The 14,915-nt window shown below is 43.6% G+C and overlaps 1 protein-coding gene across 1 annotated transcript in view; it reads left to right on the forward strand.

The window, feature by feature from the left end:
• TEX14 (testis expressed 14, intercellular bridge forming factor) overlaps positions 1-14,915 on the forward strand; it is a 318,249-nt gene that overhangs the window by 106,259 nt on the left and 197,075 nt on the right. Inside the window, exon 13 of the mRNA XM_063425432.1 lies at positions 193-1,019. Within this exon, the coding sequence (XP_063281502.1) occupies positions 193-1,019 (827 nt within the window). The remainder of the gene's footprint in view (positions 1-192; positions 1,020-14,915) is intronic.

Below are 14,915 nucleotides of genomic sequence, written 5' to 3' on the forward strand. Positions count from 1 at the left end.
ATTTAATGAACTGTGGAATTGAAAAGTTCATATTGCTAACAAAAAAAAACAAACTTATAATTGTTTCTTGTAAACAAAGATGTTAATGATGTGTAGTGATTTCATACACTAAAGCCTAGGTTGAGCAGTAAATTACTATATAATCTCTTTTACTTTACTTCTTCAAAGGGAATGTCTTTTGTTTTTGAATAGATGACCAGGACCAGAAGATAAATGAAATAGAAAAAGCAAATATTCATCAAAACTGTGAACCTTCTGATATTGATTCTTCAGATACTGAATCTCTGGTCAGAATGAATGTAGAAAAGGGATCACAAGAACTGTTATTTCGGAGTAATAGCGAGAGTAATACAGTTTCACATTCTGAATCTCAAACTGAGGATCTGACAGACCAGGAGAAGAAGAGTCATTCTCAGACTGAAACTTTGGAACCTCAAATATCACATAGTGGTAACTGTTCATTATCAGGAACAAGTATTTCTGAAACAGACATAGAATCAAGTGTGGTAGACGAGGATAGTATTTCAGAGATTTCAGAACCAAATAGTGACTGGATAACAGAAATACAAATGTTAGAGGGCAAGTTGTGTTCCATCCGAAAACATATAAATTCTACAATAGTTCACCTTACAGCACTGTCAGAGGATAATAAAACCTGTAAAAATGAAGGTGAAGACAAAAAGTTAAACAAATGTAAGGGAGCTGAGACGAAGAGACTCAAAGAATCATCCAGTGAGCGCATTTGTCAAAATTCATCAGATGAGGTGGATAATGTGGTCAGCTTTCTCAAGAGTAAATCATATGCTGGATGGACTGCTGTAGGACCTCCTGAACAATACATGCCCCCTGAAAGTGATTTATGGCACAGGCCTGACAATATAAAAGCCAAATTGGACATGAGAAAGCTTGGTAGCAAGAGTGTTATGAGACCTCAAGAAATAGAAACAAGGAAGGAAGACATCTGGACTAGTTGTGGCTTAAAACAAACCAACAAAAAAGAGGGAAAACCAAAAACCCAGGTGAAGAACATTTAATCGGTTGTGGTGGAGGATCAAATGTTGTGATGTTATTTTTGTACTACCTTACAGTAGTGACAAGCTTTTTTAGTTTCAATTAGATAAATGAATATACCACACAAAGACACTTAATTCTGGAATCCTATCAATGTGTTGACTCTAAAGTATCATGCAACATTACTACATCTTCACATTGTCAATATTCTGTTAAAACACCTTTTATTAGAACTCAGTGTAGTTACATTTTTAAAATGTGGTCAGTATTGGAAATTTATCTAAAGCATCTCCATTATCCAGCTTATGGTGCACCATTGTACCCGACTCACTAATTAAACACACTTTTGCAATGCTAGATCTTTATATTTGCAGTCAAACTTTATTGCCTTGTGCTTGGCTGTCAATTAGCTGTAGTGTTAGATGTAAAAATTACAAGTTTTACCAAAACATGTTTTGTAAACTAATATAATGTTTCTATTTCTCCTTCTCCAACGCAATGTGTGCCAGGAATGAATTGGAATGTGATGTTAGTTGTCAATTCTTTAAACCTTTCACGCTCAAAATCGTGCACGCACAGTTTTACTTTAATTTGCTTTATCCTATAAAGTTTCACTCATTTTCATTCATTTGCCAAGTATTTCCAGCCAGTAGATGAAAACATTTCTCTGCCAGGAATTCATTTGACTCTTAAGATAGCTGCAAATGTTCTGAATTTTTTTTTTTTTAATTCTTTATTTTTGTTGTGCATGGTATAACAACAGGCTTGGTCAGCCACAATAGCAGTCACAAGCAGTAATGTAACGAACAGTTAAAACATAACGTGGCATATCAGTATACAGCACATTTTTAGTTTTGTAAGAGTAAAAACATATGAAACAAACTATTCTGATAGCGATGTCTATCCGGGTAGGCTGTTAATGAGAAATGCTATACAATACAATAGCTTAGGTACGCATTATGTAGTTACATTGCGAGGTCGTAGCAGAGGTTAGCCTAAGGTAACAGTATTATGCATGCTAACAAAATTAGGCTCAGGCTTAAAACAAAAAATAAAATAAAGAAATAACTATTGAACTATGCTGGTAACCATCCTGACTTGGTGAGAGGCTATTATATTAGTTTAATCACAAGTGAGCTTTGATTGAATGTGAACGAAGTTTGTGTAGAGCAGACAAGATAGAGACAATCACGCTATTCATAAAACAACATAAGCATTAATTAACATTGATTAATCTTGAGTAGCATGCTGGTTTATACATGCAGCAGTTGGGCCCCCGTTCTCTGTGGCCTGAAAACAGGCCTAACATTTCCATGTTTATTGGGTGTAGATAGGGGAGAGACATAAGTCCCTGCATAGAAGACAAAGCATTGGAGCATATTGGAGCTGGTGTGTGAGTTAACCAGTCCCTTTCAGCGTCTAGTACGGCATGGAGTCTGGGGAGACCAGATGAACATAACTCCAAAAGAAAGTAAATGAAAATATAAATATGCTAGCCTGACTATTTGATTTTAGATGGTGTCTCTGAGTGTGGACCATATGAGTGGAATAAAACAAACAGTCATGTCAGCTGATAGTAAGCCTTAGGGATATAGGGGCCATCCGCTGGAGTGAGTGGGAAAGTCCCCCTACAGGCCTGGCTTCATCCGATGCCGCTTCTGCATCTCAGGTGCCTTGTATACCTGTTCATCAGGATCTGGATCAGGCTGAGGTCCAGGGCGTTGCTTGCTGGGTACCCCCCAGGGGGCAGTAGTCTCCCTTCACTATGTGGGAAAGGAAGAGGAGAGTTTGCAGCAGAGGTGTGTTCCGTTGCCCGGCTTCCAATTGTGGTTCCCGGCCGGGTGGCTGGAGTGTTCGCTTGTACTTGGACGGTGGGTGTTCGACTTTTTGGTGAGCTGTTACGGGGTGAGTTACGCCTGAGATTGCGGGACCTTCTGGCAGGGCGCTGCTTCCCAGCTGGGACTGTATGCTTGAGAGAGGAGCGGCGAGGGGGTAGCCCTGGTCTTTGTGGAGGCTTTAGGTGACTCACCATTGGGCGAGGATTAGGGTGCTGGAGCTTGCCTCTGGTTTCCCGCCTCTCTCTCCCCGCCGTCCGGGTCACTCTCGGGGCCCATGCTGGTGCTGTGGGCTTCCTTGAGACTGATGTCGGTAGGACTTCATCTGAGGTGTCTCTGCGTTGAAAAATCTTGGCCCAGAAGTCCGCGAATATGCGGTCTAGCCGCTCAGACAATGGGGGCAGACAGGGCTTAGGTGCTGGTGTCGACGTGGCTCCCGCCATGTTATGGTCCTGCGGTTCTGCTGATCTGAGGTCGGTGCCTCCGTTCTGGATTGCATGCTTTAATTGCCGGGATATCCCTCACCGGCAAGGGGGGGGGGGTGTGATCCGAGGAGACCTATAGTAGAATAGGCTGCAGTCGGCTGAGGGTTCGTCCGCCTCCCCCATGACTCCCGAGTAGGCCGCAAGTAGGCCTCAGGTCTGTCCCCTGGATGCGGTCACCTGTGTTGGTCGTGGACCCTGTTTAGACTCTTCTCCATATTACGCCTCTGTCTCCGGAGCTGAAACGCAGGCAATAGGCTTGTTGCCATAAATTTGGCTGATTTTGGGCTGTTATGCCCGGAGCTCATCTGCAGTGCGACCGCTCAGCTTGGCTGTCGTGCTCCGCCCCCAAATGTTCTGAAATTGACAGCTGTCTCCTGCTTCCAATTACTAATGGAAGTTACAACAAGTCATACCTCTACTAGTTAGGGTGGTAGAGGAATAAATTAGCTCTCCAATTTCACTGCTAAAATTACAATCGCTTTTCATAAATTGATAAAAGATTGTTATAGCAACAACTTCCTGTTCCTAGTTACCCAGGTGTTCAAAAAATGTACAATGTCAATGTGAATATACTTCAAATATATTTTTCTCATATGCAATCATAGGGGTGTCAATAATTGAGCCTCACATATATTTAACAATTATTATTATTATTATTATTATTATCACTTTTTCTTTTTTATAAACCTGTGTTGTATTTGCATTTGTTGGATATCCATGAGAGCTGAGTATTTTTTGGACAAAAGATCAAAAGTTTAACTTCTTAAGGACCGCAGACCTTAAACGGTCCTTATACGTCCGCGGCAATTATGAGCTGTCCTTATTACTTACCCAATTGCCACCGTTCCCCCACCGGCGATCAATGTTGCTCACGTTTTAGGGGGACTGACAGCCCAGACAGTCACCCTCGGCAAATTAGGCCCCTGTGGGCCATGTGATCGCTCTATATATGTAATTTTATTCTAACTGTATTTTGATATGAATATATATTTATCTCAAAATACACAGATTGAAATTATATATATATATATATATATATATATATATACATATATATATATATATATATATATATATATATATATATAAAAGGCGTATGCCTGAAATTGTGGGAGGGATTTTATGGCTATTTAAACCCAGCAAATCCCCTTACTCACCTGTCTGCGACGATTTCGGAAATTCGCTTTCATTTCCGTTTTCACAGACCTCTGACGTCAATCTGCCGCGACGCTCGTACGCACCCCGCCGGTTTTCGTGAGCCTCTTTCATCCACATGGAGGCCGTTCGGCGGTTCGCCCAAACCGTGAGTCCATTCGAATTTATCCTCCTTTTACACGTACGCTCCGTTTCGCTTTATCATTCCACGACGTGAAATGCTCCGTATAGCTTCCCGCACACGTTTCATTCTCTCTAGCCGGCTGTTAAAACTGCAACCCCTTCGTGCTAGGTCATATTCTGTTTAAATATTTTGGAGATCAGTCATACATAGAAAGCCAGCGAGAATAAAAGAAAATAGTCTTCCAGTTCCACGTGGCTAAAGAGAAGATCTTGATCGTCAAAAGAATTTGCATTAGAATAATAGTTCACATGTAACTAACTTTAAGAGAAAATGCAGCTATAAATATTGGATTTTGATGATTCCATGAAATCAATATCCTAGATCAAGAGAATTAATTGCATAAATTATAACTCCCAATCAATGATCATACTGTCCTCGGGCTGGGCGTGTAAAGGGAATGCATGGTTTAACTTACCGGCTCCGCTGGCCCATGGTGTTTTTTCCTGCCGAATTCACCCCAAATATATACACACACACACATGTATATATTTACACACACACTCATGCATATTACTAGAAATCACATGTATTGAGTGAAGCCATTTCCCTGACACACACATACTGATACACACACACTGTGTTTTGCCACTGTCCCCTATGCACACCGCAGTGCATAGGTCTCAGTACACCCCAGTGCAGAGACCAACCTCATACTTTGCCATTCCTCAGCCACCTGTGGCACATGGAGTACCTAGTGCCCATATGCACTAACGGCCCCAGGTATTCCAGCACTGTCTTTGGTTTTTCTTTATTTCTACAATGTAAAACTCAGCTGTTCAAATATCTGTTTATTTTCATGGCGTGGTTTGTGCTGCTATTGTGCTGAAGTGAATCCACTAATGGGCTCCCTACTTACATGTCATTAAACACATTACTGATGTGATTCCAGGTCGACGCTAAAGCCATTAACATTACACTACAGCTCACTTCTGCCTCTACCCAAGTTTTCCATTTCGTCCACAGTTTTGATTTTATTTCCCACTATTCAGGGCTGCATTACACAAAATGCATAATTAAAGCTCTCTACACTGCTCACTCACAGTGAATAGCACCTGTTAAAAAAAAAAAAAAAACTTATAATGATATAATGATTCTGTAATTATATTAATACATTATCCCTGATGTTCACGTACGCACGCATGAGCAGATATAAACACTGATATACTGATATACAGAGACACGCATTGGCGGTTACGGAAATTTGCCTGCTCGTTTGGTTATGGCTGAATTTTTGGATAATTGGCTATTCTGACTTTCTTTAACCTGCTCATCATTGTGAGGGTCTTTTGAGCGATGTAGGTACACAGCACACGGAGCGTGGTCTGTACCAGCCCTAATTCATCCTCAGTCAGTGAGGCAATTTGCGTTACGTGTAAAACCCGGCGTACTCCTACGCAGACAAGCACACACGTTACTGGACAACTGCATCTACTTTTCACATTGCAGTTCCGGTGAGCGAGCCTCGGCTACGACAAGTACGCGTTTAACAATACTACAACTAGATCTGCATATATATACACATAATATCAAAAGATATACACGTCTATTCATTTTGCATTTCGAATCGAGGCCACGGTCTGGCACCACGAGCCCCGAGGTACCATCATACACGCATCCTTGTTCATACGTCCCGACCATCCGGACCCCACATGCTCTCTGGGCACTCCAGTTTCAGTCAAACCATACGATCATAATTCTTTGCTACCCACGTTTCGTTCTGTAGTATGTCCTCTCTCACTAACTACCCTTCCTTCTTAGTTAGCAACTGCTGGCTGTTAGGTTCCTAGGTGTCCACTAGTTGTTATTCTCCCCGGCTTCTTCGCCATAGGTTAGTGGTCCCGCGAGGCCAACACCCATCCTCATACTCGGAGGCACCATGCCCCTCGGGCCAAATCATAGTTAGTCGCCTCGCATTGTGGCATAGAAAGGGCCTCATCCGTCACTCCCATTCTATCTTATGTTTAACTGTCACCGAGAGGCCGACACCCCGCCACCTCATTCAGTGGCCACGCTACCCCCTCACGCCAACGCATAGATAGAGCCTCTCAAGCCGCTTGGCAACTAGCAGGGCCTCACCCGTCACCAACCTAGTGTAATTGTTTCGCCGCATTGCGGCACTAGCTAGTCGGCCAGCACACACGCACTCGCGCTCGCGCTCCTAGTAAGCTGGGGGGGGGGGGGGGGGCGGCACACCCCAGGCCCGTCAAGCATAGTCACTATGTTTTAGATCCCTTAACCGCTTCAGGTATCCTGGCGCTTTATTTCCCGCCTTAGTTTCGATCGTGCGTTACATACTCCTACATTGATGTATAACGGTATTTCAGAACTATCGTTCTCGGCTACTCCGGTGCTTTCAATGCGTTATCTCTTACGGGCAATGGGTCTGCTGGACGCTTAGTGCTAGCTGTTCGAGGATACCTATATATATACACATGTATATTTATATATACATATATATGTTACCCCAACCTGTCGCTCACTGGCGATCCTTAGGTTCCACGTACACTACGTGCCCAGACCGAGCTTGGAGACTCCGAGACCAGCGGTTCCTCCAACAACTTGTTTCAGGCATTTCTTGCTTATGTTCAGTCGAGTTGGTATGTTGGGTCTCACGTTGCCCTCCGCGTTGCACGTCGTACAGATTTGGCCTCGTACCGGACCATCGTCGGGTCCTCCGGGCGCTGTCGTGACGTACAGTGACTGCTTCCGGACTCATGTATCACGGATATACCGTTTATTTCTTCGCAACGTTTTGGGGACACTTTGGTACATTGAGTTCTCAATAACCATTCGTCGACTCATACTATCACTCAATTCTCACGTCGGCGTCGCTTATACAAGCAATGCAGGATAAGCTTTAACGATCTGATGGGACCGGGTGAATAGTATTCCCACTTGTTTCACATCGAACATCGAGGCTTCACTCCGCCTCCATTTTTGGCCAAACAAATACCATTCGAATCCTCAATCTACTAATTAGGGACTTGTCTGCACGCCTGACATTCACAGGGTCCTCCATGCGCAGTCAATTAATTTGTCACGCATTTGTCGTTGTTCACGCTTCTCTTTATGTAAGCTTAAGTAGTCCATCGGGAGTTACTTTCGGTCATGCTGGATGTTTTAATTTAAGGCGTAACACCTTATGCATCCTGTTGTACAATCTTTCACGATCTCATGCCTACCAAGTAACTGCTATAGGGTACTTGCTATACGAACACATATCGTCTTCCAATTTTGTCAAAGCTCCTCTTCAGGATCCTCTCTCGTGCAAACATTTCCCTACGGTGGGTCACGGTTTTGCATTCTATTCTTCGTTTCACGTCACGGCAGTTTCTTCAGGCGCCTGTTACAGTCCTTTTTCGCTATGGTTTAATGCAGGTAATCGCACGTGTTCGTTCAGGTTAACACTTTTCCACAAGAGGTTCTACCCTGCCGCGCTTCGATGGTACAAGTCCACATGGCCTAAATCTTAGGTAGGGCTTCTCTCAAACACAGGGCTACTGGCACGGCCTCAACTCTTACGGGATAGTCCTTATCTTCACCTATTGGTTCCCATTAGCTAGCAGCTCTACTACACGAGAAAGCTCAATGAGCTTCTGAGTTTTGCATAATTTAAACCTATTACGTTTCCTTCCTCCTCACAGCACGCTACAAGAAATAGCTCCAGGTATCGTATTATCTTTAATAAACGCTAACCCTGACGTCTCAAGTTCCCCTGCAGTTTCCTCCGCTTTAGCCACTTCCGAAGTCCTGAAGTCGGACCTTGCTTAAACGTAACGGTTGAGATAAAAGAACACGCAGTCCAGATTTCCTCTGCAGGTCAAAAAAGGTATCAATCATGCCTGTAGTTAGAGTCTATGCAGGTAAGATTTGTCCACTAATACTAAGCAAACGTACTCTACGGCTTTCGATATGTGTAAGTATTGTATGTGGTTCAAGATGCTAAAGGCGTTCCGATTATATTGGTTGCTCGTACAATTTTTGCCACATCTCTCAAACAGTTCATGCTATACATTCGCTCCTTGTTTGTTAGTCTTGGCCTCAATCCAAAGTTCCTTCTCGGTACATTCATTCCGTGTTAGGGCCGCCACAGCAGCCTCAAGTCATCCAGTTCCAACTCATCTTGTAGAGAAGATGGGTCGCTGGTAGTCCTCGGCATACAACCGGTTCATTCCAAATCCAGAAAGAAATCAGGCTCGCTTTCTATAATATGTCTAAATGTTTTGTTATGTTTAATAAATGTCACACACTTTTTGGCCCTCTTTTGCAGGCCTAACCTCACGTCGGTTTCGGCACACCTCAACCGACTTTCATATATTAAAATTACACACAGTTTAATGTGCGCCCCTTCCATAATCCCGTACACAAATAGAAGGCGTATGCCTGAAATTGTGGGAGGGATTTTATGGCTATTTAAACCCAGCAAATCCCCTTACTCACCTGTCTGCGACGATTTCGGAAATTCCCTCCCACCACACCCTCTTCATATATCATTATACCTGGGTGGGCCCTCTTTTGCAGGCCTAACCTCACGTCGGTTTCGGCACACCTCAACCGACTTTCATATATTAAAATTACACACAGTTTAATGTGCGCCCCTTCCATAATCCCGTACACAAATATATATATATATATAGTGGGACCTTGGTTTACAAACGCCTCGGTCAACATAATTTTCGGTTTACAAATGAAAATCCATTGAAAATAATTCCTCCGTTTATGTTTTTTTTTTGCAATTCAAAGCAAGTTTCCCCATGATGCATTTCACCTGGGAGGTTTATCGCACTGCCCCCTGCATGCTGGAGCCTGTGGGTAGCACGTGGCGTCGAGTGTGGAGGTGTTGGAGCCATTCTGGAAATTGTTTTCAGTTGTTTTGGGACTCTTTGGTGCATTTCTCAAGCTGTGGAAAAGTAGAGAGCTGAGCTTTGTCGTTTCAATGCCTTTTATTGTGTGTTCTGCATTGTGGGTTATAAATCCATATAAATAATTACATAAATAATTTCATAAATATACACGTGGTCTTCAAATATATAAATATGTATATATCTTTAAATTCTATTTCCATATTTATTTAATATTTTTACATAATTAAGTAATTTTAATGATTGCAATTTGAAGGACCTGCCTGATAACCCAGGCAGAAAGTCCAGGTAATTTAATTTGCTAGCAATGTATTTAACCGTGTAACTTTCCATGACACCCTAAAACCTGTACATGGGAGGTTCTGTTTTACTTGGTAGACTTAGCTGAACACAAATATTAGTGTTTCAAAACAGTAAAACATATCACAGCGATGATATTGTCAGTGGAAGTGACGTTTTTTGCATTTTTCACACACAAACAGCACTTTCAATGATGATATTGTTGTGATATGTTTTACTGTTTTTGAAACACTAATATTTGTATTCAGCAAAGTCTCCTGAGTATAACAGTACCCCCCATGTACAGGTTTTATAGTGTTTTTGAAAGTTACAGGGTCAAATATAAGGTTTGATTTAACATTTTTTTCCACATTGAAATGTGCCAGATTGGTTATGTTGCTTTTGAGAGCGTATGATAGCCCAGGAATGATAATTACCCCCATGATGGCATACCATTGGCAATGGTAGACAAACCAAGGTATGTTCAGTCTTTTTAGTAGCCACTCAGTCACAAACACTGGCCAAAGTTAGCGTTCATAATAGTTTTTTTGCATTTTTAACACACAAACAAATATAAATCCTAACTTTGGCCATTGTTTGTGACTAAGTGGCTACTAAAAAACACTGGACATACCTCATTGAATATCCTGTCTACTAATGATACATTTTAAAAATATATACACTGAAGAAAATTATAAACTCAACACTTTTGTTTTTGCCCCCATTTTTCATGAGCGGAACTCAAAGATCTAAGACTTTTTCTATGTACACAAAAGGCCGATTTCTCTCAAATGTTGTTCACAAATCTGTCTAAATCTGTGTTAGTGAGCACTGTCAGAAACCATCTTAGGGAAGCTCATCAACATGCTCGTCGTCTTCATCGGAGTCTCATCTTGACAGCAGTTTGTCGTTGTATCCGACTTGAGTGGGCAAATGCTCACATTCGATGGCGTCTGGCACTTTGGAGATGGGTTCTCTTTACGGATGAACCCCAGTTTTCACTGGGCAGATGGCAGACAGCGTGTATGGCAGATGGCAGTACTGGGCAGATGGCAGACAGTGTGTATGGCGTTGTGTGGGTGAGCGGTTTGCTGATGTCAACGTTGTGGGTCGAGTGGCCCATGGTGGTGGTGGGGTTAAGGTATGGGTGTCGGGATCCCGCGGGCGGCTGCGAGGGGAGGCTGCACTCCGCTCGCAGTACTCACCCTCCAGCCGTCCGCGGTCCCCTCCTCCACGTGGGCTCAGCGAGCAGCATCCCTCCAGCCTCGGATGCCGCCCGCGTCTTCCTCCACGTCCCCCAGCGGCAGCATGCATGACGCTGCACGCTTGGAGACCGCCCAATATATGACACGCCGGGGTCAGTCACCTGACCCGGCGTTAAAGGCACAGTGCCTCAATCACAGTGGGAGATTTAGATATCTCCCACGTGTGATTGTTAATTCTGATTGGAAATTATCCAATCAGAATTAACCTTATGGTTTAAATACTTACCTTTCCTGTTCCTCCCTGCCCTGTTGTGGTCTTTGCTTGCTAGTATTGCTACTGGAACTTGTGTTTCTGGTTACGTACTCTGGCTTGTTAATCTGACTTTGTGACTTTCTCCTACCCTTTGACCTCGGCTTGTTTCTCGTTATTCTGTCTTCTGGTTCCCCTTACTCGGCTTGTCTCCTGACTATTCTCTGTGTGCTTAGCCTGGCCACTCTAAGGTCCGGTACTGCACCTTTTCTGTGTGTGTGTGTGTGTGTGTGTTAACGTGTTGGGTTCCCCGAATCGTGACATTACAACAGGGCCATAATGGAACCTGCTGACATACCACAGTTCCTAGTTAATCAGGAGGCGAGAATGGATGGCTTGGACCACCGTATGGATCAGTTTGCTCAAGCTTTGCAAACCATACTAGCTCGTACTGCACACTTGCAGCCTGCCGTTCAGGAGGCTGCTGCTGCTGTGCCCGAACCCATTCCCACTCCAGTACCCGTTCTGGCTTATGTTGTTCATATGACGCCTCCACAGCGCTACAGCGGTGACCTAGCATTGTGTCGTGGTTTCCTCAACCAAATTGACATCCATTTGGTGATGAATCCATGTTCCTATCCCACTGACAGATCTAAAATCGCCTTTTTGATAAACCACTTGTCCGGGAGAGCTTTAGCATGGGCCAACTCCATGTGGGAGAATACATCTCCTATGTCCTTTGCAGATTTTCTGACAGCTTTCAAACGCACGTTTAATCAACCCGGTAGGGTTGCTTCTGCTGGCAAAGCTCTGCTTAGGGTCCGACAGGGTAATAGATCTGTAGCGGATTACACTATCGAATTCCGCACTCTAGCAGCTGAAGTGGGTTGGAATAATGACGCCCTCGTAACAGCCTTTCAGGAGGGTTTGGCCGCTTATATACTGGATGAAATAGCATCCAGGGAATTACCTGTTCTTCTAGATGATGTTATAGACTATATGATTCTTATTGATAACCGTATTAGAGAGAGGCGTAGTCAAAGACGGCTGGATACACGGGTGTTACCTGCTCTACCCAGTACTGCACTACTAGCGTTACCCGCTCCTAGGCAACCATCCCCTGAACCCATGCAATTGGGTGCTACGGGGTTAACTGAGGCCGAAAATGCGCACCGTAGAAGGGAGGGGTTATGCCTTTATTGTGGGAAGAGGGGGCACCACTGTAATGCCTGCCCTAAAGTACAGGGAAACTGCAGCACCTAAGGCCTAGCGAGGGGTCGGCTTCGGGTGTTATGACTTTGTCCCCTCATGTGTCCATCTCCAGACCGTTTATTATGGTTTCTCTTTTGGTCAATAAAACCACTATAACAACCAAAGCCTTGATCGATTCAGGTGCGGCAGACAACCTTATGGATGAGAGCTTTGCCAAAACCGCAGCCCTGACTTTGATCCGAAAGGCCACACCCTTGGCCGTTGAGGCCATAGATGGTAGACCACTTGAGAAACCTCTGGTGACCCATGAAACCCAGGAAATAGTTATGTCTGTTGGTGCTTTGCACAAGGAAAGGTTAACCTTCCAAATTATTGACTCTCCTACTGCCTTCATCATTCTGGGTTTTCCATGGTTAGTTAAAAGCAACCCTGTACTTGATTGGGGTTGTTTAGACATACTCTCCTGGGGGGAATCTTGTCAACGAGACTGGATGGTTCATGTACGTCCTGTTTGTTTACTCAACGTGCCCACGGCTAAACCACTTTCGGTTTCTGTCCCTTCTGTATATGCATACCTTGCCTTGGTTTTTGACAAAAGGGAGGCAGATAAGCTACCTTCACATCATGAATATGACTGTGCCATAAACCTGTTACCGGGTACTATGCCTCCTAGGGGCAAGGTCTACCCTCTTTCTCAGAAAGAAAACCAGATCATGGAGGAGTACATACGAGAATCCCGAAGTAAAGGTTTTATTAGAAGGTCCTCCTCCCCTGCTGGTGCTGGTTTCTTCTTTGTGGCAAAGAAGGAGGGCGATTTTAGGCCATGTATAGACTACAGGGGTCTGAACAATATTACGATTAAAAACGCCTACCCTATCCCCCTCATCACTGAGTTGTTTAATCGTGTTAAAGGTTCTAAATACTTCACCAAATTAGACCTCAGGGGGGCTTATAACCTTGTCCGTATCAAGGAGAATGACGAGTGGAAGACAGCGTTCAATACGCGCAGTGGTCATTACGAATATCTGGTCATGCCTTTAGGACTGTGTAATGCTCCTGCTGTGTTTAAATGATGTCCTTAGGGATCTATTGCATGTCTGTGCCGTGGTGTACCTTGACGATCATACCTGATTTGAAGTCACACCATAACCATGTTAGGATGGTGCTCAAAAAGTTATTACAGAACGGTCTCTATTGTAAGTTAGAAAAAAATGTTTATTCGATCAGACCTCTGTGCAATTCCTTGGATATATAATTACTGAATAGGGTTTCAGTATGGATCCTGCTAAATTGGAAGCCATACTGTCCTGGCCACTTCCCCAAGGACTGAAGGCTATCCAGCGTTTTATAGGATTTGCCAACTATTATAGGAAATTTATAAAAAACTTTTCCCCACTTATCTCTCCTATAACGAAGCTGACAAAAAAAGGTGTACACCCTAGGGTTTGGACTCCTGAAGCCCTTAAGGCCTTCGAAACTCTCAAGAAGGCATTTGCCTCTGCTCCAGTGCTGCACCACCCTAATCCTTCTCTTCCCTTTGTTATGGAAGTAGACGCTTCAGAGTCGGTTGTGGGAGCAGTACTGTCACAGAGGTTGTCGTATGACAAACCCCTCCATCCCTGTTGTTACTTTAATAAGAGGTTGTCTGATCCAGAAAAGAATTATGATGTTGGAAACAGGGAACTATTAGCTATTGTGTTAGCTTTTAAGGAATGGAGGTACTTATTAGAGGGTTCTAGACACAAAATTATGGTTATAACAGATCATAAGAACCTTTCCTATATAGCTGATGCTAGAAGGTTATCTGCCCGTCAGGCTAGATGGTCTCTATTTCTTTCACGCTTCCAATACGTTATTACCTATAGACCTGGTTGCCGTAATGCCAAAGTTGACGCTATCTCACGACAGCATGAACCGTTAGAATTTGTTAACCCGACTCCTGTACCTATTGTACCTGCGTCTCAGATAATAGCTGCTACCTGTTTGGTTGTTTCGTCTCCTTTCCTTGATAGTATTAAGACATACCAAACCCAAGCCGGTTGGTAAACTATACGTGAAAGCAAATGACAGAAAAAAGTTGTTAACTTTATTTCACACCGCCAAAACTGCTGGTCATCCGGGGGTTACCAAAACCTATAAGGGCCTCCTTCAACAGTTCTGGTGGCCTTCACTTAAGCAAAACGTAGTGGATTTTGTACAGGCTTGTCGGGTCTGTACAAAGTGTAAGTCCCCTAATGTGAGACCCCAGGGTCTACTGATGCCTCTATCTATACCCAAGAAACCATGGACCCACTTATCCATGGATTTCATTGTAGACCTTCCTCTTTCTGATGGTCAGACAGTGATATTGACTGTGACAGATAGGTTCTCCAAAATGGCGCACTTTATTCCGCTTAAGAAACTGCCTTCTGCGGTTCAGCTAGCTCAGGTGTTTGCC

The sequence above is a fragment of the Pelobates fuscus genome, chromosome 1 (genome assembly GCF_036172605.1).
Source record: "Pelobates fuscus isolate aPelFus1 chromosome 1, aPelFus1.pri, whole genome shotgun sequence".
Taxonomy (NCBI): Eukaryota; Metazoa; Chordata; class Amphibia; order Anura; family Pelobatidae; genus Pelobates; species Pelobates fuscus.